At 40.8% G+C, this 27,808-nt stretch overlaps 2 protein-coding genes and 1 long non-coding RNA gene across 4 annotated transcripts in view; 2 read left to right on the top strand and 1 right to left on the bottom strand.

Annotated features, from left to right (window-relative positions):
- Positions 1-8,896, top strand: part of LOC142141463 (protein-lysine methyltransferase METTL21E-like) — a 37,122-nt gene extending 28,226 nt beyond the window's left edge. Inside the window, exons 4-5 of the mRNA XM_075199973.1 lie at positions 6,974-7,091; positions 8,273-8,896. Of these exons, the coding sequence (XP_075056074.1) occupies positions 6,974-7,091; positions 8,273-8,691 (537 nt within the window). The 3' untranslated portion in view covers positions 8,692-8,896. The remainder of the gene's footprint in view (positions 1-6,973; positions 7,092-8,272) is intronic.
- On the bottom strand, positions 236-24,520 carry LOC142141464 (uncharacterized). The gene is made up of 5 exons (XR_012688677.1): positions 24,301-24,520; positions 9,799-9,838; positions 7,927-8,017; positions 703-849; positions 236-523 (listed from the first exon to the last, which is right to left on the bottom strand). It is a non-coding gene; the product is annotated as an uncharacterized LOC142141464 (long non-coding RNA).
- Positions 24,521-25,987: 1,467 nt separating this feature from the next.
- LOC142141462 (protein-lysine methyltransferase METTL21C-like) overlaps positions 25,988-27,808 on the top strand; it is a 113,202-nt gene continuing 111,381 nt past the window's right edge. For both annotated transcript variants that reach the window (XM_075199972.1, XM_075199971.1), the window contains exon 1: positions 25,988-26,120. The gene's annotated coding sequence lies outside the window, so the exon portion shown is untranslated. The remainder of the gene's footprint in view (positions 26,121-27,808) is intronic.

The following is a 27,808-nucleotide window of genomic DNA, read 5'->3' as shown; positions in this document are numbered from 1 at the left end:
AAATGCCCAGTGTCCATTTATTGCAGCCTATTGTCTAGAACAGTGTTGGCTAACCTCTGACACTCCAGGTGTTGTGAAACTACACAACACCTGGAGTGTCACAGGTTAGCCAACACTGGTCTAGTATGTGTTTACACTGACTTGCAAAAAAACAGTTAACTTCATTTAGCAGCTTACTATTTGCAAAAACTGTCCTTACTCAAAGAAGAGCTGTTATGTTCTCTGAAGCTGTCAAATGTATTCGTATAATGGATACAGTAAATTAAATGAATGTTCCCTGATAATAGGATATCGGTTCCATTCATTGTAAGAACACTCATTAATAAACAATTACATTAAACAAAATAACTAGTAACGTGATGTACATGTTGCAGGATAAGTATACTTGTCTGCAGTCAGCTTATCAGAAAGAGGAATGGGGCTTCAAGTCACTGGATCTGCTGGAATCCCCCTCCATGGATTGGTTACTAGCTGTAGCTTGCACGGCTTCAATTAGCTTATATAGTTGAGTAGTTCACAGTCTCTGGTTTTTATAGGTAAAGAGTCATGAGTTAGTAGCTCTTGAATCCAAAGTAATAAAAGGGTAACATAGTTGAAATAGATAATTACCATTGGAAATATAGTTATCAGTTTTCATTACAGACATTTTATTGGTTTATTCGTCAGAATACCTGTTATTATCAATCTTCATTTTGTGCATACCTGTGTATCCCCAGTTTTGAAGTGGATGATGATGATCAATCTGTAGCCAATCAAATTAATGTTCACAGCAGCAGGAGAGTGTCCATGCCTGTCATTGTATTAGTGAGGACAAGGCTTCATGTAATTGCATGTGACAGGAGCAGTGTTCTGATATAACAAGGGGGATGGAGAAAGGAAGACACAGGTTGAGTTTAATAGTGAAAAAAGCAAGCTACCCCCATCAGCTCAGAATACTAATGTGAGGCTCCTGTTAAATTGATGTCAAATGACATCAATGGGTTCATACGGCCAACTTGTTATGATTATATTCTAGATTTGCAGTGTCCCCATCCTGAACACAGAATAATCTGACAACTGATTTTCGTCAGTACACCCAGAGGTGCCCTCTGGTGGTCACATGCTCCTATGCCTAAAAATATGACTTTGCTGCTTTGTTTTCATATAAAGATTAATATTAAAAATAATGACTTGAAAATCAACCTCTGACTCTGATTTTACCTGTTACTGTTAAAACAAACAATCTAGGGGGTGTGAACATGTCCAGGTATTGAATAGTGTTGGTAAACTTCTCATTAGTGGTGTTTGTCTGATGCTCACACCTCCATAATTTCCAGGAAATCGCTAATTTTCACACAAACCCTAGCTGAGAATTTTCCAAACAAATATATATCTTTAGATCATAAAGTGGATCCCCCAAAAAACACTACAATTGTGAAGTACATGCTTTGTAAATTAACATTTATATGCCTTTCTATATTGTCCTATTTTAAAACTCTAAATTATTTGGATATTCCATTGAAGCCTGTTGATTCTAACTGCATTATTTATTGAGAAGGGCACTTGGGCTATTTCTAGCCCACCTAAAGGGTTCTTTCTTTGGATACTCCCAAATCCTACACCTGTGAAATCAATACTATTTGTTCCCCTTTAATATACTAGCCTGTGCTTAATTTTAATAACAGGGATGCCCATTGTCTGCTTTGCTTTTTAACCTGGCCTTGGATCCCCTCCTGCGTATCTTGAGTGCAATAACAGATTCTCATGATATTTTCTTGGGGGCGGACGAAGTAATAATGGTAACTTTAGCTGACGATCTTCTGTTATTTATTTTAGATTCACATTTTTCGCTGCCACCAATGCTGGACAAGCTTGTAGAGTTTGGGAAGGTTTCTGGATTTACGATTAACAGTGAGAAATCCGTGGCAATGGTTTTGGGGGCGGCTACGAAAGCAACATGGGGTAGAGCCTTTAAGCTTACATGGACGACTTGCTCGCTTACTTACTTGGGGATCCAGCTTCCTAAAAATATACATAATCTTTATTCTTTGAATGCTAGTCCTATCATTAAAGAGGTTATTGCTGACCGTCAGAGTAATCTTTCCCTTTCATATCTTTGTCAAGCAAATTTGATAAAAATGACTATCTTTCCAAAACTGTTATATCCGCTACAAAATATTGCTGGCATTGCTTACTGCTGAGGATGAAAAATGAATAAATGGGGAGTTTTGACGCTTTATTTGGTAAACTAAGAGGTCCGGAATTGGTCTGCTTAAGTTACAACAGCCTCTATCTAGTGGTGGAATTAATATCCCTAATTTAAAGCTATGCAATCATGTTGGGATCCTTAGGTATGTTCGTTAATGGCTCAATGCCCGAAATGTTTATGTCAACTTAGAAGCTGATAGTTCTTTTGTGACTTGTTGGTCATCATCATCATCAACATCATCTATTTATATAGTGCCACTAATTCAGCAGCACTGTACAGAGAACTCATTCACATCAGTCCCTGCCCCTTTGGAGCTTAGAATCTAAATCCCCTAACACACACACACAGACCGAGAGAGACTAAGGGCAATTTAATAGCAGCCAATTAACCTGCTAGTATGTTACATTATGTATCTTCTGTCATTAAACATTTTTCAGTTCAAGACTGGACTAATGAATTAGACATAGTAGACTTTAAGCCCAAACGTCTTTTTAACACATTTAAATCTCTTCTGAATCCTCCCGCCCCAAATCCTTCAACTACCATCCGTGCCCAGGATCTTGCTTCCTATTTCAAGGACAAAATAGATAAGATCAGACTTGAAATGGTAGCATCTCCCTCGACAAGCAATTAGCTCAATTCCTTTGTAGCACCCTCTAACACTCTCTCTTCATTTGATCCCACAAATGAAGAGGAAGTTTCTACTCTGTTTTCATCTTCCTACTCTACCTCCTGTCCTCTCTATCCCATTCCCTCACAAATTAGTAGGTCCCTGTCTCCTGTGCTCATTTCCCCTCTAACTAAAATCTGTAATCTATCTCTTTCTACTGGTATTTTTCCATCACTATTCAAGTATGCAGTGTTTACTCTCATTTTTAAAAAAAACAAAATTCTGACCCAAACTCTCTCGCAAATTACTGCCCCATCTCTCAGCTCCCGTGCCCCTCCAAGCTTCTCAAGAGAATTGCCTACACTCGCCTCACACACTTTCTTACAGCAAACAACCTATTGGATCCTTTCAATCAGGCTTTCGCTCTCAACACTCCACAGAGACTGCGCTGACCAAGGATGTCAATGATTTGATCACAGCAAAAAGTAAAAACCATTACTCTCTTCTAATTCTCCTGGATCTCTCTGCTGCATTTGGCACTGTTGACCACTCTCTCCTCATACAAACGCTACAATCCCTAGGTCTTGAAGGCACTGTCCTATCCTGGTTCTCATCCTACCTATCTAATCGCTCTTTCAGTGTTAATTTCTTTAGATTTACCTCTGCTCCGCTTCCTTTATCAGTTGGAGTACCACAAGGCTCAGTCCTAGGTCCTCTGCTATTCTCTGTCTACACCACTTCCCTTGGAAAACTAATAAGCTCCTTTGGATTTCAGTATCATCTCTATGCGGATGATACACAAATCTATCTATCCTCTCCTGATCTTTCACCATCTGTGTTGTCTCGTGTTACTGACTGTTTTTCTGTCATTTCATCTTGCATGTCTTCTCGCCAACTCAAAGTTAATCTTTCAAAAACTGAATTAATAATATTCCCACCCAAAAACAGATGCTTCCTGCCTGACATTTCTATTTCTGTTGATAACATGACCATAAATCCCACCACGCAAGCTCGCTGCCTAGGTGTTATCCTTGACTCACAACTATCATTTATTCCCCACATCAACTCCATATCTAAATCATGTTACATACATCTAAAGAACATTTCCAGAAAACGCACATATCTCACACAAGACAACGCAAAAACCTTAATTCATGCACTCATCATCTCCCGCATCGACTATTGCAATTCCCTTCTTACTGGTCTTCCCAAAGTCAGACTTGAACCCCTACAATCTATAATGCATGCAGCGGCTAGATTGATTTTCCTTGCAAACCGTTCTTCCTCTTCTGAGCCACTCTGTCAGTCTCTACATTGGTTGCCTGTATTTCAACGAATCCAATATAAAATTCTTCTACTAACATACAAGGCCGTCAACAAAATTGCACCGACATACATTTCCTCACTTGTCTCAAAATATCTCCTTAATAGACACCTCCGTTCTGCACAAGATCTGCGTCTCTCTTCCACTCTCATGACATCCTCCCATTCTCGGTTACAGGACTTTTTTCGGGCTGCACCCACTTTGTGGAATTCTCTCCCTCGCACAGTAAGACTTTCCTCTAGTCTCCAAACCTTCAAGCGTTCTCTGAAAACCCACCTCTTCAGACAAACTTATGATATTTCTCAACCACCATCTTAATCTCCCCTATTACCACCCTCTACACAGCTAACACAGACAACAACTCTCTGACCAACATTGCCACAGACACAGCCCACTCAGTACTTTTACCTTTGCATTCTAGCTGGTCCAGTGTGCAATATGATGTAGCACTTGCCCTTGTGTTTCAAACTCCCATTGTCCCATAGATTGTAAGCTTGCGAGCAGGGTTCTCTTACCTCTCTGTCTGTATGTATTACCCAGTATTGTTTTATTAATGTTTGTTCCCAATAGTAAAGCGTTACGGAATTTGCTGGCGCCATATAAAAAAAATGATGATGATGATGATGATGATGATGATGATGATGATGAAGCCCTTGCTAGGTCAGGGGGCAACTAATGTCCACTATAAACTTTTACAAACGATGTTCAATTTTACAAAAAATTGCACGGGTTTGTTTTATTGGATTTACTTTTTTCCCCAGATTACTTTGGATATGATTTTTAAAGTATTTTTATTTGCTATAAGGACTTTACCCGCTAGTACGTATAGGGAAATGTTCTATAAGATTTTTCATAGGTGTTATTTGTCCCTGTATCAACTTTATACTGTCCCTCTACTTTAGGACTGTGACTCTGCCTTTGCTCTCACCCAGCACCTGGTCATTGTCTATCAGCTGAATGACACCCTGGGGCCTTTCAGGGATGGACTTGGTAAACATGCCATGGCTACTTTATTCCCTGACAGGTCAGGTTTGCTACACTCTGCAGTGGTTATTATAAGCTCTCATGGATTCAGCATATCTCAGATTTCTCATGCTACTCACTTAGTTCCGGAGCTCCTTTCTAGGAATGCAGACCTGCTTTACAATGAGGTCTCTGTAGGCTCTCAGTTCCCAAGGACTGTCATAGTTATGATTAACGCAGGGGAGCATGAACTTGAACTGAAACGCTATCTCAGCAATTCAACATGCACCTGACCAAGGAGGGGTATTTTTTAGGGATCGGTCAAGCCTTTTTTTAAATCTATAATCACATCACATGATCTGTCATGTCCTAGGTGTGGTACCTGCTAACCCAAGACAATTCACGTGTACAAATTCAATAAAGGAGAATTACATTATATTGTTGCTATTATAATTTGTGGAATATAAAACAATTTAAGTTACATCAATGTTGCTAGTTATGGTGATATATTGTGCTAGCTGAGTTAGGTATATACAGTGACATAATATTTTATGGTATTAATAGATATGTATTTATTATGTATTTGTTTGCATTATTAGTTGTTGACACACCTCCTGTAGATACCTTAATTTTTATTAGATAATGTGTTATAGGGATAAGCTGTAAATGATAATGTGCACTGTTGCTTATTAATTTCAATTATGTTGTTTTTATATTTAAATATAAATATGATTGTTAAATTTATTTGTATTCACTTCCTGATGAAGGTGGGGTTACCCCTGAAATGTTGATGTGTATGTTATGATAATTGTAGCATTCCCTAAAATTAACCCCAGGGTCTCCATTGTTAGATTAATTGCTAGTGCATTCATGAGTGTGCCAGGCAGTGGGGGAACTACCATTGATGCAGCAGGTCCTTTGCACCGGGGCCCATGTAGATAATGGGTCCCGAAGCATGGGGAACTAGCGAGCTGTGGGCCCCGGTTCCCTCCTCCTCGCTTCTCTGCACCAGGGCCCACAGCTCTCTAGTTCACCTGTGGTGCCATGTGATCTTTGGCAGGACTGGAGAATTAAGATACCTGCTCCAATGTCAAGGTTGAGTCAGGGCCGGTGCTAGGGTGATGATGATGTCACGCCCGACAGTGAGTAGAGGGGAGGAGACAGAGCACCCCATCAGCTGTTGGAGGGGAGGGCGGCGGTGGTGATCCATAGCTCCTCCCCCTCCCCGTGGATCTATTTGAAGCTGTGCGGCGGCCATGGAAGGTATGCTTAAACTACACTAATAAATACTTTTTAATTCTGTGGCACCCACCAGAACACGGCGCCCTAGGCAACTGCCTAACCTTGCCTAATGGGAGCACCGGGCCTGAGTTGAGTTCCCATTGAGTTAACTGTCCATTCCCCTCAAGTACTAATATACAAGACCAGAGTTGTGTGTCTCATTCAACTGCATGCCACTTAGAGATAGCTGTGACCTTGCTGGCAGTTGAATGGAGAGAGAGTAATGACCTCCATAATGACTGTAGGGGCAGTGAGCTGTCTCCAACAAACAAGTTATCCTGAGGTCGTACAGGGAGGCCCCAGTTCTACTTATGGTTTTGTTATGAAACAGCATGGCCACACTTGATTTTGTAGGTGAGTTCAATGGCTTTAATCCCCATTGCTAGAATCATTTCAGTACTTCATATTTAGGCAATACAGAAGATTCTTTTATTTTTCCCCATACAAAAAAAATAAATCACAATATATTGAGCAGGCTACAAAATTCAGTAAGCAAACCTTTTCCACTCTCACCACACATTTTCCCCGCTACTTAATGAAGATGTACACTCTGATACAGGAAAGGTATTATTTTATGTCTGAATGCCCTTTTGTTTCATTTCCACAGGCACTTGTTTTGTGTTACTTTTTGGAAAAGCATGGAAAACAGTTATCTATCGAGGACAAGTGCATAATAGAGATCGGATCTGGAACAGGGCTAGTATCAATCGTGGCTTGTCTGCTTGGTGAGTACTCAAAATACAAGGTATTCTTCACTTACATCAGTTGTAGACAGGCAGCTATTTGAGTTTATTAATGGCATCTCACAGGATCCTTCATGGGCTCATTGTTCATGAACTCAATTTCAAACTGCTATTTCTTTAAAAAAATGGCCATCAATGGGGGTTGGCAATTGGAAACAGAGCTTGTCATTGAACCACCAGCAGCAACATGGATAGGTTCATATATGGCTGCATAATGTCTTCAGATAAGGGCATTAAACCATGGCGTTCTGGCTTGTTTTCTATTATCATCTCTTGTGGTATTTACAGAGTGATTACACTTTTGGAGGAACTTGGTCTTAGTAGCTTATAATAGGAGACAATCTATAGATATATAAACAATGCATACTTAGGGGCATATTCAATTGGCCACGTTACTGTCAAATGTAATGCGGCTTGTGCACTATTACTGTTATTACGGTACCTTTAGGGAGCTGCGAGCTGAAATCTGAGTTAGAATTACCGTAATAACGGTAATACTTTTAACGCCGCGTTACTTTTGCGAGTAACGTGGCAAATTGAATATGCCCCTCACAATCTTGGCTGTGGGTGGTGGCAAAAATCATCTGGTGCAATACTGTAGCTTATTTTTCATGCAAATCACTTTATAACCATTCCTCTCTGAGCAAAGGGGAATCATCTCGGCTCTCTCCTGGCATCCTTATTCTGTCAGTGCCTTATGCCAGAGGCTGTTCAACTATCTGTTCACTGGAGTAACTGTTTTTATTAACAAATTTATGGAACATATAGCACACAACATAGTGCAACAAAATTATTTTATATGTGTTTTACAACATACCGCAGGAATGTTTTCTGTCAGACTTCTGTCCACCACCTTGTGCTGCCCGTCGCTGCCCAATCCCGGTCACCGGCCACTCACTGCAGGAACACTGTGGGAGGTGGGGAGAGGTAATCCTTGCCTCATGGAAGGAATGGCCTTTATGATGTTTACCAACTATACTATACATTTCAATGATAATTTATTTATTTAAAAAAATATTGAAATTTGACAATATATAAAACTGGTTCATGATTTATTTACTGTGATAGTATTATATTCAATATGTGAGCAGATTTTGGAGTATCATGTAATAAATTGTCTGATTGTATTCTTTTAAATTATTCATACGTTCTTCCTGTTGCAGGAGCACAAGTTATAGCGACAGACCTGGAAGAGCTGATTGGAAACTTGCAGTATAATGTTGTTCGAAATACTAAACTGAAATGTAAACATGTCCCACAAGTTAAAGAACTGACTTGGGGTTCTTATCTGGAGGAAACATTTCCTAAATCATCCTCACACTTTGACTACATCCTTGCAGCAGATGTTGTTTATAACCACCCCTACCTGCAGGAACTTTTAGAGACCTTTCAGCACTTGTGCAAGGAGAAGACCACTATCTTGTGGGCCATGAGATTTAGGAATGAAAATACTCTTCTAGAAAATGCATTCATTAACAATTTCCAGAAAGCATTTGACATGGAGGTTGTCTATGATCTGCCAAGTCTGAACATAAAACTATATAAAGCGAAAAGAAGATGCAAACACAGTAAATCATTTTGATTAATAGTATGGAAATTCCAATTCCATTTTAAAGCTAACAATGAGTATGAGCAGAAACGTTCTGGAAATTTTTGAGATTAATAAACAATGTTTACAGATACTCATTTGTAAGAGATTTTAAATGGTGTGTCTTATTTTTTGGATCCCTTGTTAACATGGACTATACTCCTTAAATAAAATTTTACGGTGTGGTTTTTTGCAAAGATGACAAGTCAACTTAAAAATGATTAAATGAAAACTGGAAGAGTCCTGCTTAAAACTTTTTTTATTCTTTTGAATAGTAAGGCTCAATTATTAATATTGGTTTACCTGCATAATTTATACTAAATCATTGCAACCAGACACTTGTCATTTGGACTGGGCAGATATGAGCAAAGTTTGGACCTAAATACAATGGCCCGGATGCTCAGTTGGACGCATTTGTGTCTAAATATGCAGGCTCAAATTGGGTTAATATGCACAGATCTGAAGATGTGTATCTCTAAAGCATGATAATGATCATGATGACTGTTGTTTTAGAGTAGACATATTTATTTTTAATTCCTTATCCTCCCTCCCCCAAATTTTTCACAGCAACATAGCCTAGGCTGGTAGTGGCACCATGGGGGAGAACACACAGCTTGAGGTCACCCTGAACAAATCGCTAGACTATATAAAGCTGGCTGTCATGTCAACCAGCCCTAGCTTATTAATCACAGGGCTAAATTACTTATAGTGGGCTTTTTTTCCTTTAAGATGTTCCTAATTATCTGTTGAGCAGAGTTACACCCCCAGGCTAAAATTTGCCTTGCCTTTGAACAAAACAGCCTGGAGCTCTTGCAAACACCCCTGGGGTATGGGTGAATACATTTTAAATTGATAGATCTGTATTTATTTTGCTAGGGCACTGATGCACTACAGGTCCCAGCAAACCCTGAGATGCCTAACCTGTTTAGGTTTACTGGTGGTTGTACAACTAGAAGTCCCAACATAACCATGGCTGCCAGAGCATGCTGGCACTTGTGGGACCTCTGATGCACTTATAAATAGTATAGTAAAATAAGCACACACACCATGAAAAAACATTTATTAAAAATAAAAACTCCACATTTCCAGTTTATTGCTCACCTAAATCCAGGGGAGATCCTTTTTTTCCTTGTAATCCATTCTGAAAAAATAAACAAAACAAACCTTATTACTGATAAGGGCATGCTCCTTGCAGGGAAGCAATGCAACTGACCAGTCGGGCTCTATCAGATTCTTTTAAATACAGATGGGCTTTGTTCTGATTGGTCAGAGCACGGAAAAGCCAGAAGCTCGTCCACGTGTCCAGCAATTGAAGAATTGCTGTAGGACTTGAGAACTACCTGTACAGTGCAGCACAGGGAGCTCCTTCCTTCAGACAGCTCACCATCCCACCTTCCATAATTCTTATACTGTCTGTCAATCATCATGATGATTCACAGACAGCTGGTAGACTGGAGAGGCTGGTAGTCCCAAGTGCTTTTTCATATGCACTCCTCTGACGGGACAGGCCACCAGCTTTTCCAGCCCAAAAGCTGCTTGTCAATCATTTTGAAGATGCGGAGCACTCTGCACAGGGTGCTCCATCTCCTGGGCAGTACACAAGCACTCTTCAACTCTTGCTTTCAACTGCCTCCCCTCTGTGTTAGATAGTCTCTTCCTCTGTCTCATGCTCAGTGTGTGGCAGTCTCTTTATTTCATCCCTACCTCCATGTATGACCGTCTCCCCCTCAGCAAGTCATACTTCTTCTGAAATGCGTGCACAAATCCACTTGTGCAGACAGCAAGGGAGCCAGACAAAAGAGACTGCTTCCTACAGTATACAGCTCAGGAGTCCGGATGGAAGATGGTGAGTGTTGGCGGAATGTTAGTATAATGTGACTGGTGTGGCGATGGTGTGGCAGGCTATTCATTTAATCATGTGGTGTGGATGGGGGCTATTCATTTAATGATGGGATGAATGTGATGAGTGAGTAATTTAATGGTGGTATCATGGTGCTGCCTATTATTTTAAGGTGGGGTAATGCAACTATTAATTTAATGGTGGGGTGGTTTGGGTGCTTTTAATTGATGTGGGGCCAAGCTGAAGGAGAAGACCACCTATTTATGAAATGTGAAGGCTATAAATTTAATGCTGTTGCTGCTTCTGGAAAATAGGCCTATTTATTAAATGTAAATACTATTAATTTAATTTCAGGAAGGAGGCCTAATTATTAAATGTTGTTGCTATTGATTTGATGTCAGGGCTGGTTGGGGGAGGGAGGACTAGAGTGTTCACAAGTTGAAATAGTATCTATCTGTTTTCCAAACAGGGCCTTAACATTACTAGAGATGTTTGCAGACCCCCTTGTTTTGGTTTTGGTTCTGGTTTTGAATCTGGATTAAGTTTGTGTTTTGGCAAAACCGCCCTTGTGTGTTTCGGTTTTGGATCTGTATTTTTTAGAAAAATATCTAAAATATGCTAAAATCACATAATTTTGCTCTTTATTTGTTCCTATATTATTATTAATCTCAATAACACTAATTTCCAGTCAATTTTGACCACCTCACAGGTCACAATATTATTTTCATCCACTTTCGGACAAAGACTACAGCGAGCTGGCTGGATGCTAACGACACAAGCACATGGCAGTTCATAGCACATCTAGGAAACATTGCCACACAGCAGTGGCAGAAAAGAAAAATGGTGCAAGATGAAATTGTCCTTGGGCCCTCCCACCCACCCTTATGTAAGATATTAAAAAGGACATGTACAATTTAACAAAGCAAGCACTCCAGTGACAAGGAGTGCCACTTTTGTGGCTGAAATGCTTGGTTTGTTTGGGCCCCATCAAAACAAGATACCAATAGCTTAGCTGCCTTAAGACCAACATTGCTGTCAACGAACTTTACATTATTAAGCCATGTTCGCTCGTGCTGCATCTTTAATCTCCTTCTCCTCTGTGGATACCTCCCTCTCATTCCTGAAGAACTGCCAAACTTATGTAGACTAAGATATGGATATTACAACTGGAGTGGCATTAGATCTGCTTCAGACAGACTGTGACATGGAATATGTGGTCAGCATGGAATCCGTCATGTTGGAATAGGCTGTATTGAAAAGAGAGTTAAACCAATATATGTATGCAGTTGAGGAAACCGTACTTAAGCTAAAACATGACCCACCGGATGGGATCCCGGATTTAAGAGAGCTTGTACACAAGAGATACACTGCACTTCAGAAGAATAATACAGAGGAGGCCCTGAGGCAGGACGATAAATATATCCAGTTTAAAAAACAGCTAAGAGATCTGAAAAAACAAATGCCCCTGCAGACAAAGCTTTGGAAGATGAAGACGAGGAGATTGCCGTCACCCAGAGCATACCTATAACACAGTTGGAGATTGTGAACCCAATGAAAAACAAAGTATCTGGTCACACGTACGAGAGAGAAGCAAACAAAAGGATGATTAAAAACAAACAACTTCAGAAGGGTAAATCCGCCAAGTGTCCAAAAATTGGCTGTGATCATTTTGACATGAGTATATCGGATCTTGTTCCAGACAATGCACTAAAATGAGCCATTGACATTCACAGCAAAAAGCAAGGTCATCACTGAGCTTTGAATCTGCCCCAAACCCCCCAAAAATTAAGATATAGCTAGGTACCTTTGATGTAAAATGCAGATTACAAACACTTTATGCAATACTGATGTAACAGCAATAAAGTGGAAGGTTAAAGAAATACATATACACGTCTATTTAGACATCCATATTACCAGACCAGATGTCAAAATGTTGTGCTGACTCATCCCTGGATCTCTTGGGAAAGCTAAGTTTTTTCCTACCAGCAGTTGAGTGAGAAACTGAAGGAGGAGACACTGTCCTGTCACGTGACACTTGAGCTGTCATCTTGCTCACCAGGAACTCCTTGCATCTCTTGAGATCTGGGTCAGTTGTAAACAAAGAGAAGACATAACTCTTAAAACTAGTATCAATCACAGTCGCCAAAATGTAGTTATCCCATTTCAAGATTTTGATAACTCTTGGATTCTGGCGAAGTGAATAAAGTACTTGATCTACAAGTCCAACATACTTATTGCTTTGTTTCAGTTCCTCTTTCAGTTTCTCAAGCTGCTTTTCCAAAAGTCTAATTAATGGAATCACTTGGCTCAAGCTAGCAGTGTCTGAACTCACTTCACAGGTGAGTATTTTGAATGGTTTCAGCACCTTCTACAACACAGAAAGTATTCTCCACTGCACTTGACTAAAATACATTCCACCTCCTTTCCCAATGTCATGGCTTGTGTAGTAAGTGTGGATGGCTTTTCGCTGTTCCTCCTAAGAAGCATATACAGGGTGGAATTCCACTTTGTTACCACGTCTTGCTTCAGTTGGTGGCAGGGCAAATTAAATTGTTCTTGTAGCTGCTGCAATCTCCAACATGCTGTTGCCGAATGCCGGAAATGTCCAGATATTTTATGGGCCACAGACATCATCTCCTGCTCATCTCTGTCATTTTTCAAAATGTTCTGCATCACCAAGTTGATTGTATAAGCAAAACAGGGAATGTGATGGAATTCACCAAGCTGTAATGCTGTCACAATATTGGTGGCGTTATCAGAAATGATATATCCTGAGGAGAGTCCAAGTGGGATAAGCCATGTTGCAATGATGTTCCTTAGTTTTTATAACAGATTGTCAGCTGTATGCCTCTTAGTGAAGCCGGTGATACACAGAGTAAACTGCCTCGGAATAATCTGATGTAGTTGGGTACATGCTGCTGCTGTTCCTGCTGGTGAAGGCAAATCACCAACCCAGTGGGTTGTCACAGTTCTATAATCTTTAGTTTGCCCAGTTCCATTTGTCCACATATCTGTGGTTAAGTGTACAGTGGACAGAATAGCATTTTGTAGCCCAATAATTACATTTTTCGAACCTTCTTGTACAGGTGAGGAATAGCTTTTCTAGTAAAATGGTGTTGTGATGGAATTTGGTAATGGGGACTGTGAAGATACCGGGTTTATCTGGCCCAATGCTACCCACTTCACGCTGGCTGGCCACCCATGGGTGCATTCCTATGCCAGGGAAGTCTACCCAGTACCTTCTAGGATTCGTATTGTCACTCAGGCAAATGCAGTTATAAAAATACAACAGTATATTTATTGTCATACAAACAACACTAGAATATTATGTACACATAGTAAATAAATGCCAGGCAGGTTTACCACATCATCTCTCCCTTACCCCACTAGTTTAAGGAGTTATAGTCACCTGGCTGTCCAGACTTCACGACCCATGGATCTCTTTCAGCTGTATATATAGACTAGTAGAGAACGACAACTCAAAACTAGATCTTGCAGTCTTCATGAATGAAATCCCAGAATGAACACCCTTCCCCCCTGGAGTCGTTCCTTATATCTCAGGTCTAATTTCTCCTCCCTGGGCAAACCCCTGGGTCTATTATTCTTAACCATTGGTCAGTGCAGGACTAGGGGGTTTGGATAGGGCAGTGAAGATAAGCTGTCCTTTCACAGAAGCCCCCTGCTGGGATGCAGACAGAACGTCTGGACTAGTCCTAAGGAGAAAAATTGATGCTAATTGGCTTCCCCTACTTCCAAGGTAGCAGTCAGCCCTTGCTAAAATTAACCCCTTACACTACTTTGTGATGTCACAGGGTCCCCAGCTGTTCCATGCTTCCTGTAGAGAAAGGAGGGGGGAGAATGAATGCAGTCCCAGCCCGCTCACCTGTATCCTGGACACCACCTGATCTTTACCCATAACCCTCCTGGCTTCAGTTTAAGGACAATGAATAACATTACTGCAAGTCATCAATATATAATACACAATATACATATTTACATTGAACTACAATGTCCCCTTAACCACATGTAATTGGACAATGCAGTTGTAGTCTGGTGAGCTGGGGAACAAAAGCAAGGGCTATAAAAAGTACTATAATCCACATTATGTGAGAAACGAGACACAGAATGGTTAGCGTATCACACTCGTTTTGTCACGTATACCTCCCCCACTTTTTTAGCCCTTGTTCCCCAGTGGCTCCCTTGCCCCAAGTAAACCTTTCTCCCAAGTCCAAAGTCTCTGGCCTGCTCTGGTTTCTCCTGGGTCTGATGGCAAGGTAGACAGCAGTACACAGTTCCTCAATATCCCACCCGGGTTTCATGGCTTCAGGCATATCTTCCCACCCAGCTGGAGTGGGGGTTTATGCTGCCCTGTGTCATAAGATGAGTCAACAATAAAACTGGGCTACTCCGGTGCACACATCCATGGTAGGAGAGTTGTAGTCCAACATCCCTTGGGTACCTTATCCACCCTTAATTGCCCAACTGCAAATAGTCACTTGGCCTGTCCTCTATTTCTGGAGACCATGCCCACATATTCGAGTAAAAACTGCCAAGTGGCAGGCAAACTTTCTGGCTCCATGTCCATTTATTCTGACAAAGATCCAATCCCCCCCCTCCCCCAAACACTCAAGGGACAACTGCCCAGTGGCAGGGAAACGTGGGGGCTCCATTAATTCTTTGCTGATGGGGAATCCTCTGTCCCCCTCCCAAACCACTTGTCGGTGCCCCTGTATGTATGTTGGTGTGCATCTCTCCTCCCCCGCTACCACATCCAACTGTTGCACTACTTCCCTCGCCACTCTCGCATCGGGGTAGTGTGAATCCTCTTTGGACACAGACTTGTCCTCCTGGCTGCAAAACAGAGTGGATGGTCCCATGCAGGCCTCTGGCATTGGGTCCTGGATTTACAGATTTGGAGCTGGAGTGTGATGCTTCAAAGCTTGTGGGGCTGGTGAATCTTGCTGTGCTAGTGCCCTCTCAGACACCCACTCAGTCAACATCTCCTCATCTGCCAATTCTGCATAGGGAAAGGTGTAGGAGTAGTTTTCCCAGTGTCCCATGGTAGTGGCCTCTGACATGACAATTTCTTTATCCTGTCCCGTTGATTCTGTCATACAGTCTGTAATCATGATTTCTGCTGAGATCATATGTTGATCAAGTTTATGATTCTCTTCTGCCACAATTGGGTACAGCTGTAAATCACTTGCACCGGAGAGCACACATGCAGTATCCTGCGTTAGTTAATTAAACAAAACATTTTCAGGCACAACAGGGGTGGATAACTTGTCTTTTCTGTAATTCTGTTCTAACTCAGACACAGTCTCAGGTGCCAATAACACTGGCAAATTATCAGAAGATGCTACTACATGCTATTTACTTGGTAGCTCTTTTCCATCCAAGTCACCAAATGGGAGGATTTCTCCTAATCCTTTCTGAGTAGTCAGAGGTACAACATCCTCACCAAGCAGTTATTCTCCAGTCTCCCCCAAGATAGTAGCTTGTGCAACTGTGTATAATCCACTGGGATGGACCTCCCCCTGATTAACAGACTGAGCAGCCATTTTTTTAGAGTGTGACAAAAGATATTGCAATTGGCATTTTTCAGTATTCAATCGATAACACTGATCCTGCCACATTTCAGTGTCCGTAAGTCCTTGTCGCCATACCTCATCCTCTGCTTCTTCAAAACTCTGTTGCAGACATTGCATTTGTTCCCAGAAAGGTATGTGGGGACCTAAAATGAGCATCCATTTCCTATAAAAACTGAAGGCATTGATGGGATTCTCCTGACCTTTTAAAAGACGTTTGAGGATATCCCTGTGTGTGCAGTACAGGTAAGGTACACCCCGGATCTGGCATTCCACTATCAGCTCCTCCATACTCATTGTCTCTAGTGGATCTGTAGAATCTGCTAATGGGACCGATTCTATTAGTACATTTGCAGGGGATTCATCAGGCATGTCCCTGTGCTGTAATAGTCCATTTCCATCTTGTTTGTACTGCTGAATATTGTTGTAACTGGATTTTCCCTTGGCCAGATTCTGCATAGTACAAATAACTTAATGTGTGAAATCATCCCATTCTGGTTCATCCCGAAAATTACAGGCACTTGCTTCCTCTTTCAACATTAGGAACACATCCAACAGGTTCTCCAATTTCTCCTGTAGACTGGCTCCTTCCCACATAATAATTATTATTATTATCATTTATTTGTTAGGCGCCACAAGGTTTCCGCAGCGCCGCACACAGTACTAACAGTAGACTATACAGGGTGAAACCATACAGAACAATGAACAAAAAGTACCAATACTTCAGAAACTCCGGCCAGTCATATGCGGTAAAGACGGAGCGGAAGAACAGGTATGGAGAGAGGAGAGGAGGGGGCCCTGCTCATACGAGCTTACATCCTAAGGGAGGGTAAACAGACCAGGCACAAGAGGAGCAAGTTGAGGCAAGAGGAGAGAAGGGAGGATGAGCAAAAGGGAGGAGATGGGGGTTAAATAGATGGTTGGTAGGCTTTGAGGAAGAGGTGAGTTTTGAGTGCACGTTTGAAGGAGCACAGAGTATGAGAGAGACGTATGGAATGAGGGAGGTCGTTCCAGAGAAGGGGGGCTGCACGGGAAAAGTCTTGGATTCTGGAGTGGGAAGAGGTGATAAGGGTGGAGGAGAGGCGGTGGTTGTTGGCCGAGCGCAGGGAGCGGGCAGGAGTGTGAATGGAGAGGAGGTTAGAGATATAAGGGGCAGTAGGGTTGGAGAGAGCCTTGTAAGTGGTGGTGAGGAGTTTAAAAAGGATTCTGTAGGGGAAGGGGAGCCAGTATAAGGCAAGGCAGAGAGGGGAGGCAGAGGAGGAGCGGCGTGAGAGGAAGATGAGTCTTGCAGCCGCATTGAATATAGAGCGGAGGGGGGAGAGACGGGAGTGGGGGAGGCCAGTGAGGAGGTTACAATAATCGAGGCGGGAGATGATGAGTGCGTGGATGATAATCTTTGGGTACTCCTCATCCCAATAATCCATAATGTGCTGCATTGTGGTGGGGTGGTGCAACACATCCATATCCCCATCCTGCAGACACTGCCACAGTCCTTCATCCCAGTACACCTTTCTCCTGGTTGTACTGGACTGCTTCATCCCTTCCTTTGGGAACTTTTTCAACACTGGGCTGTGATCTGCTTTCTTGTTTCTAGAGCTCACTCTCATTTTACTTCCAGGGATAACCTCACTGTGATTTCCCCTCTTTGAGACACGGTTCCATCTTCCGCTCTCCTCTGGCGGGGTGCATCTTCCCTCGCCTAAAGCCCACAACGCTTTTCGTGACACTTTCTACCTTAAAGCCTTAAGGAGTAAGTTCAGGATAATGTGGTAACTGGTTTCTAGTGCTAACTGCTTTGCAGAGTTCTGGAATGTATCGCGATACAGTTCCCCTGCAGCTCTACCCAGAGAGGACCTGGGCCTGAGTGACCCCACTGCTTGCCACCAAAAATCTGAAGATACCGGGTTTATCTGGCCCAATGCTACCTACTTCACGCTGGCTGGCCACCCACAGATGCATTTCTATGCCAGAGAAGTCTACCCAGTACCTTCTAGGATTCGTATTGTCACTCAGGCAAATGCAGTTATAAAAATACAACAGTATATTTATTGTCATACAAACAACACTAGAATATTATGTACACGCAGTAAATAAATGGCAGGCAGATTTACCACATCATCTCTCCCTTACCCCACTAGTTTAAGGAGTTATAGTCACCAGGCTGTCCAGACTTCACGACCCATGGATCTCTCTCAGCTGCATATATAGACTAGTAGAGAACGACAACTCAAAACTAGATCTTGCAGTCTTCATGAATGAAATCCCAGAATGAAACCTTCCCCCCTGGAGTCGTTCCTTATATCTCAGGTCTAATTTCTCCTCCCTGGACAAACCCCTGGGTCTATTCTTCTTAACCATTGGTCAGTGCAGGACTAAGGGGTTTGGACAGGGCAGTGAAGATGAGCTGTCCTTTCACAGAAGCCCCCTGCTGGGATGCAGACAGAATGTCTGGACTAGTCCTAAGGAGAACAATTGATGTTAATTGGCTTCCCCTACCTCCAAGGATAAGGTAGCAGTGAGCCCCTGCTAAAATTAACCCCTTACATTACTTTGTGATGTCACAGGGTCCCCAGCTGTTCCATGCTTCCTGTAGAGAAAGGAGGGGGGAGAATGAATGCAGTCCCAGCCCGCTCACCTGTATCCTGGACACCACCTGATCTTTACCCATAACCCTCCTGGCTTCAGTTTAAGGACAATGAATAACATTACTGCAAGTCATCAATATATAATACACAATATACATATTTACATTGAACTACAATGTCCCCTTAACCACATGTAATTGGACAATGCAGTTGTAGTCTGGTGAGCTGGGGAACAAAAGCAAGGGCTATAAAAAGTACTATAATCCACATTATGTGAGAAACGAGACACAGAATGGTTAGCGTATCAAACTCGTTTCGTCACAGGGACACAAGATCTCAATTAGCTGTCTAAAACCTGCTGCATTAATACTGGATATTGGACGCAGATTTGATACTAGCATAGTCACCATGGCACCTGTGATCCGTTTTGCGACTGTGTGACAATTTTCATACTTGCTTCCTCATGCAAAGGATTGTTTAACAGTGAATTGTTGTAAACTACTAGTAGTTTTCTTCTTGGTCTGCTTCTGAGATGAAGATCCACTGCCAGCAGCACAAGCACCAGCAGTGGGACTAACGCTCAAGAATTCTTCTGAGGAATCCTGGATAGGGGAGGAGTCATCTAGCCTTAGCAACTTGGATGCAGAACTAACTTCGATCGCTACTGAGCATATTGATGAGGAAGGTGTTGTGGGTGTAGATTGCAGGTGACGGGATCTAGCTGAAAGAAGAAATCTAGCTGATGCTGGACTGCTTGTTGTTATATTTGTAGCATATGTTTCAGATTTTCCTAACAGCTTTCCATGAACTCGCGTCAAATGGCAGAACATGGATGAGGTTCCTAGATGGTTAAGGTCCCTACCTCTACTGACTGTGGCTTTACAAACGCTACAAATGGCTAGACAACTGTTGTCAGGATTTGGGTAAAAATAATTCCACACATAAGAGGTGGATTTTTTGGTCTTATGCCCAAGCCTGACAATGGCCTGGGCATAATGGCCACCACTTTTGGAGTCAGAATGACAAGGTCTTGCATCGTCATGACTGATCTTACAAGAAGATGCCTCACTGACAGTTACAGAACTAGCACTCAAAGAGAAAGGCAAAGGCCTGATTCTTTTCTTGCCACTGCATGTGTAAAATGGCATGTTGGCAATTTTATTTTTTTCTGCGGTTAACTTTGCCTTGATTACAGGTGTTTTTTTCTTTACCAAGGTAAAAGGTGTTTTTTTACATTTTTGTTTCCCTGATTTAAAAACACTATGCACTTTAATTTAGGCTTTAGCAGATGACATAGAAGGGTTACTATCAACATGACTGGTGCCAGCAGCTGCTTGGTGCTCCTGGTCTTCTGTGGACTGATGTAAATACATTTTGATAAAACAGTACAATGTGACTGTAGACTTTTAAGAACACTGCCAGTCCTATTATTTGAATTTCTGCTTCAGCACTGAACACTGCCACCTCTCCTATTTATGGGTGAGCTATGGCACAGTAGAATGTTACTGGAGACTTTTAAGAGCCCTTCTCTTTCTCTTTCTTTAATGAGGCTGCCCAATTGCACTGGAGACTGCCAAGAACCCTGCTACCCCTTCTGTGTGACCCTGTGAAATGGCGCCGGATCTCTGTGGAGGTCATTACTTATGGAATCCAAAATTTGTGAGATCCAATGATATGATTGTTTTCGGCTCGGTGCTCGGATTGGCTATGTTCGGGTGGGCTCGGTTTTCCGAAAACAGAGCCTAAGCATCTCTACACATTACAGGATCCAGCCAAGCAGAACCTGTGCTGTAGACACCAGCACCAGGTAGCCAAAGCTGCAAGAGCAGGCAAGAGTGAGGATCACTGTCTGTCAGTTGTCCCAGTTCTGGTGAGTTAGTTCCAAATTTGGGGGACTGTCCCACTCAGGGCTTTGACATGATTATGCCGAACAGCATGAGGCTTTGTCACACTATGACAGTGGGACTCCAACTCTGCAGGTTATTGTGTATCAAGCACAAATTGTCATTGCCTACTGCTGGTTGCAGCTTTTGGAGGGGCTCACATGCTGTTCGTCCCTCTACATTAGTGGTAACCAGCCCAGGCTATGAGCGTTGGTGCTTAATTTAGGGGAGCACTACACTGTTTTATTAACTAATTTACTTTCTTCTTTTCTTTATATACATTAAAATGCCAATCAAGTGCAAGATGATTGGCATATTTAGTATGTGACTGCATCACGATATTTTAAAGCATATTTTGATGCACTTTAAACGTATCTTGATGCAGCAGCATTCTAACACACTATGCTGAGTTGCAGTATATTATATAATATGATACATGCAACGCAACATAACCGTGTAACAGCGCAATTTTATTGTCCCACATTTAGATGTATGTTTGAGCCACAAACTGCTCTCAACTCTGCATGAGCCCCACAGTTCTGTAAGTAACTATATATGGCACCGGGTAGACAAACCCTCCTAATTTATTATTTTCAATCTATATGTGGATTATACCAGTTTTGATAGTAACATGATCTTGCAGGACAGTTGCACCCACACATATGTGTCAATTATTTCAATTGGAAGAGCAAAAGGAGAAATGTGTCCCTGGGGCACTCAAAGTCTAAGCATTAATAGTCATAAACTTTATTGATATACATTAAAATGAAACATTTCTCAAATAAACTCCATATTGGAGTAACAATGAATAGTGAAATATTAACAGATGAAAATAGTTATGACATGTAAATAAGATATACTGTTAAAACTGGTAGTTGTTCACCACCCTAGCGCGCCACTTAAATGATGTATATAGATATGTTACACCTCCTTTCATAGGTAAATATATAAAAGAGGACAGCTGTCCATGACGTTCAATTCAGAACATATTGTGATAATAGGTTTTTATCCCATCTAAATTGAGACAGATTCTGTCCATAAAGTGAGTAAATCCTGCATTTAGTTCTCCAATCTAGCTATAGGAACAAACCCTATGTATAGCTCCCTTATTAGTATAGTATATTGAAGCCCAAGTTTCTCAATCTAGGGTTCTACCTCAAATCACTTAGAAACAATTCTCAGTCTGGCTATGTCGCGTGTCACATGATGCGGCCGCCTGTACGCTGACGCGGCCGCATCGGATGCCAGTAACATAAAAAAATTATTACATCCATGGCAGGGGACGGGGGGAGGCGGCCGGCCCGAACAGCCGCTAGACTGAGCGGCCCGGGAGCCCCACTGCCCCCCGGTCCAGCCTGCCCCTGGTCACAACCTGCTGCTGGTGTCTTACTGGATCCTGTAATGCTGGGCCTGTTTAGCAAATGTATAGGCACATGAAATATGGAAAGCTGAGCAATAAGTTAACATAGTACATAACACGCAATATACCGTATAATACAGACATGCGATATATAATACATACACTATAATATATATTTAATTTATTACACAAAGTCTGCATGAGCTCACAGGAAAGATCTGGGGCTGCTGGATAACTGGCAAAGGAAGTCTGCCAACTATAGGCCTGGGTGTGGCAACACAAGAAAGAGGCCCAAGCTACAAACTCAGGTAGTTTATAATATATGTCCTAAATGTCCTCTCTGTATACACACAGAGCCAGGTAATTACTTTATGGGTCTGATTCATTAAGGAACATAAATACCAAAAAGGTGGCATATTTTGCATTAAATTGCCCTGCACATGCCTAGAAATGGACTATATGCCGGAGAACGCATGTGTATGCAATTCATCTTCTAGTGCAAAGGACACTTACAACAGCCTATGAGTTTACGGGTGGATCGGGAAGGGGAAGGAGCGTATGTATGTAGTCAATTTACAGTAAAGGGGTGCCAAGTTCAAGCGCATGCAGCAGGGCCAAAGTCAAGCATTGGGCATCTCAAAGGTACGTGTTTTTCAGTCATATCACTTACACCAATTACAGGTCGGGTGTAAATGATAGTGATGACAGTCGCATATGCATGTTAGAACATGTGTTTACAATGAAGAGCAACTGTAAAAATGCATTTTATGTACAGTTACTAATGTCTAGACATTAGTAACATTAGTAACGTCACGATAAATGTAAAATGTAGCTCATGGGGGGAGAGCGAATAAAACTTTTTTTTAAATGTTTATCATCAATGAGTATATTATTAATAGGTGACAATAATCATTTTTATTTTTATTTGCATTCTGCTGAGACTTTATATTCCACATATGTATTGTACGTATCCTGCAGTGTATTGTGTCTGTCTCAATACAGGAAGTGCCATGTATACAGATTGTACCTAGATCTGTATTCAGCAACAGACGTTTCTTCAGATCCACTTCTATTCGAATACAGGGAGAAGGAAGGGTGTAGGCCAGGCTTGGCTAACCTGTGGCACTTCAAGTGTTGTGAAACTACAAGCCCTAGCATGCTTTGCCAATATATAGCAGCTTGTTGCTAGAAGGGTATATTGGGACTTGTAGTTTCACAGCACCTGGAGTGTCACAGATGCATTATTTAGTTTATACATTTACATCATACTTGTGCACTCTCCAGGAATTTCCGGGATACTCTTGAATTTTGGGTAGTTCTCCCGGACTCCCGTGAGATAAGGTCAATCTCCCGCATTTTAGGAGCCCCTATGATGCATTTTGCGGTGAATCACATAATTCTGGCCTTGCCCCCAGTGGAAAAATGGTGCTTTCGTTTCATTGAGTCGTGTGGCCAAAATAATGCTTTTCATCATTCCCCGCTCCCCAGGATCTCCTGGAGGCTCAGTGGAAAAAGTTGATAAGTGCGATTTAAACCTTTTCTTGTCTTAGATAAACACTATGTAAATCCAATTTACTGCAGAAGTAAACTCACATACACAATACTGTTACTGCTTTAATAATACAACTATAATTAAATCAAATTAATGAGCAGAATTTAATGAAAAACAACACATCTGTAACAAATATAATTCAAAAGTAAAGCTATTTAAACCAAGGTATTTGAATAAATACCCTAAAGGGTAAAGCAATTCTGTAGAAGAGTTTATCATTTATCACTTATAGTTACTCCTGGTAAAACAGGAATATATGCAGTTCATAAATCAAATTCATATTCGCAAGAGTGAAGGACACATTGCAGTTTAACCTCAATGAACAAACTGATAAATATGTTCATTGAACAACCAGTTTTCGCATCACATTGCTTTCCATTGTAACAAGTGCATAACAATACCTGTGCTGTGTCAGGGTTGTAGATTCCTACAATGAGAGACAGCACGGCAGCAAATCAGAATGAAGCTGTCTTATTTTAATTTGCTGCCAGGGTGGTTCTTATGGAATGTTGTCTTCTAGGATCAGCCCCTTTAGGCTGGACTGGCAAGAATGAGTCCAGGCTGCTAGTTTAACTTTATAATATTATTTTTCATGTTATCTGCTTAACTCCATAGCTGCTCAGTTTCCCATATCTTACTGAGTTTTTGTAAAACTGATATTTGAATATACTTGAATTTCTCTTATTCAGTTACAGGGAGTCAGCATGTGTTCTTAGATGTTAATTTCACATTGGCTAATATTAATAAGTTAATATTCTCCTAATGGAACATGCATAATAAACTAAAATCACTTACCTGTTTGTAACTGTTTATTAGTTACAGATGGTGAACCTTCTCAATAACACCTCACCTCTTCAGCTTTAATTTCAAAAGTTGATATTTTCTTCATTAAAAGGTATTCTTTGCAATCCATCTATCTTCTTGGCAATGGTTCTAGCCAGTGTAAGGTAATTGCTTGGCTGGTTAGTACTGTATGATACACAACATTGCTAAACTGAACAACTTGACTCTATATTTTTAGGAGTATGACTCACAACACATGTGTAAATGTTCTCAAGGTTCAGTAACAGGGATATATTTGCTTGAGACGGATTCTTGGAATAATCAAAATAACTAATCCTCTAGTTTCCAAAATCTTAAGAGGTAGATTTCATACATCAGGGTAATTTCACAGAACATTAGATTCATCTACTAAATACTTTTGTAAAAAGAAATGTGGTCTACTTAAATCTCTAATTACACATAGTTTTTCTAAATAAATTTAGTTTAGAATGGCACTTAAGAAGGTTAATGCCAAATCTAGAGAACAAATCATGTAGAAAGAAACTGAAATAGTTTGCTATGGTTTTTTTTGCAACTCTTCGCCATATCAGTGTGGTGATAGTAAAAGAAATTAATTGAAAAAAAATGTTTTATTATTTAAATATTATTATCAAATAAATAATATTTTCTTAGTATATTTTTTATCTATTTCTGAACATTTTTTCTTCAATTGGTGCTAGCCAGATCACTCTTGCACATTCACTGAGACTGGCCTGCAAAGTGGTAAGTAAAGGCTTACTGATTCCAGTCAGTATCCCCAAGGTAGATGAATATTGCTCACCTTCCCTAACAAGGTTGTATTGATAAATCATGGTGATAAGTGGTTTTCTATCAATGTAATAAGATACAATATAAAACCAACCCTATTGCCATGTCTTAGTAAATAGACCTCAAGTGGCATATCTAGTTATGATAGAAATCTGTTAATTCCTAATGCATGTAATTTTCACCCAGTTTAGATCAACTGCTAGAAGTTAAACAGCTGTAAACTTCGGGGACAACATACAAACTCCACACAGTTATCTGTGCCATGGTTGGGAATCGAACTCATGACCCCAGTGCTGTGAGTCAGAAGTGCTAACCACTAGGCCACCATGCTGCCCACAATAAAATATCTTTCCTTCTACTGCTAATATATCTGCCAATGCAGCCAAGTATTTGTATGAATACCATTCTAGTTACCTGCATATTTCAGTCTTTATTTGGATACAGTTTATTCCCAACAAACACAGGTGCTATCTCTGCACTGTAATATTTATTGTTTGCAATGGTTTATATTCATTCTGACAACAAAAATATATATATTAATATGTATTAAAATCAACAGATGGATGTTTCCTCAACACAAGTGCACTCTTTTTATTATTTTGGTAAGTAAATATTATATTTGGGAAATATACCTACCTCTTGGTGGAGTTCTTAACTAATTGCTTAAGATAATCATGTAGAAGATGTACATTCTAATACCAACTTAAATTGTATGCTCTTCATATTCTCGTTAAACACAGCGCTGTGTGAAGAAGTGAGAGGTAAAGGAGAGTGATTTATCCCATACCACAGCTTACGCTGCAACTAATTGGTTTATTTTCAACAAACTTCGGTTCCTGGGCAACCAAGGGGTGTATCCCTATACACGTGTTGAAGGAAGAACGTGTTTGCATCATATGCACTCCTCGGATCACAGATCCAGCTCGGGCAAGCTCCGTCTCGCTCCATCCTTGGAAACTGCCTAGGCGGGGACGGAATAGTGCACTCGTATCTCGGTCATATTCCAGGTTGCAGACTTAAGCCGGGTAAGCCCTATTATTTCATACTTTCCAGAGTGCATAGGTTGCTTTAAGACAGCCACACGTGGTTATGCTTTATTACCATCTACATGGACTTTAAGTTCAATAAGTGGACACATGATATAAAGGAGCTATAGATGACAACTGTTGCCTATGCATAGGTGGAACTATACTCTACATATATATGTTTGGATGTGCCATTAAACATATGGTGGACATTAGTACCAGCTAGTTTATCTACATACTTTTTTCATTCCATTTTTTCAGGTGTATTATCATTTTTTACATTTTTTTTTTTTTTTTTTTTGAATCATGCATTGTATTCGTTCTCTAAATACTGGAAATATATTTTTTAACCACTTTTTGGGTTTCTGCATTATATTGGATCCATCTATATGAAAATATCTATATTTGTCCAGGGATTCGTTTCACCTGTTATTAATATATAGAAGGTGCAGGAAATTGGTCCCCTCTACAACGATTTCATGAGATAAGAAATATGTTCTGTTTCATGCATTGAGTAGAACTTACTAACTTGTGTACTTTCCAGTGATGTTCTGTATTCCTAATTGAAGATATTTTATATTATATATATTTGCTATATCAGATGGTGTATGAATAAATTTTAAACTTTGATTTGGCTTCATCATAGATTGTACCCTATGATAGGGACAGATTAATATCATTATTGTAGGTGTCCCAGCGCTTGACTTACTATGTACATTTCTTTGATCTAACGGTTTGGTGAACCGTGTCTTAGCTGCAGGGTCACCTATATATTTCCATCTTTTCACTTTGGAATCAAAACTCTATTGACTGTTAGCGCCGGGGGGATCCCCTAGGGGATAATTCTTGTCTATGCTCTTCAGTAAAGCAGTTTACATTTTCAGTCCTCATTTCAGGCCTCATCCAATAAGGCACGTAAATGGCTATACATGTCGTATGTTGCTTAAAATCCCTCTGCACATGCCCAGAACCGGACCATATGCCAGAAACGCAGCAAAATCCAATTGATCTTTGAGTATAAAGTACTCTTACTACAGCCTATTCAGGTGGCAGACAGGGAGGGGACTGGGCACATGCACGTAGTCAATGTACAGTAAGGGCAAGTGCACGCAGCAGCATTTATTCCAGGTTTAGGCATCTTGACGGTACGTGCTTTTCTGTCATTTTACTTGCACCTCTACAGATCAGGTGTAAACACCGTTGACAGTTGCGTATGCATGCTAAAGCATTTTATGTATAGTAGACATTAATAACATCCTAATAAATGTATTTTATGTACAGCAGACATTAATAACATCCTCATAAATTTATTTTATGGAAAAAAAACAAAACATGTTTTAAATGCTTAGTAATTAATAACTATACTATTAACAGGTGACATTAATTGAAATTCTTTTTTTTTCTGTGCATACTTTTCTGACTTTAACTTTCACAAAAGTATTGGAAACATTCTACAGTGTACTGACTGTTAGAGCAGAGTGGACCTAGACCCATATTCATCAACAGACGTATCTTTATCTCCACTCCTTGTTGAATACAGATGTGCATATGCCCGATTTATGTGCGTTTTTAAAAAAACGCACAATACATTCGTTTTGCTTGCCTTAATGAATCAGGCCCTTCATCTGTACAATATGGAAGTGTATAGAGATATGCATTAGTTTGTCAAAAAAGCCTTAAAGCACCTT

The sequence above is a fragment of the Mixophyes fleayi genome, chromosome 2 (genome assembly GCF_038048845.1).
Source record: "Mixophyes fleayi isolate aMixFle1 chromosome 2, aMixFle1.hap1, whole genome shotgun sequence".
Classification (NCBI taxonomy): Eukaryota; Metazoa; Chordata; class Amphibia; order Anura; family Limnodynastidae; genus Mixophyes; species Mixophyes fleayi.
The sequence above is the reverse complement of the archived record's forward strand: the minus strand, read 5'-3'. Positions and strand labels throughout refer to the sequence as shown.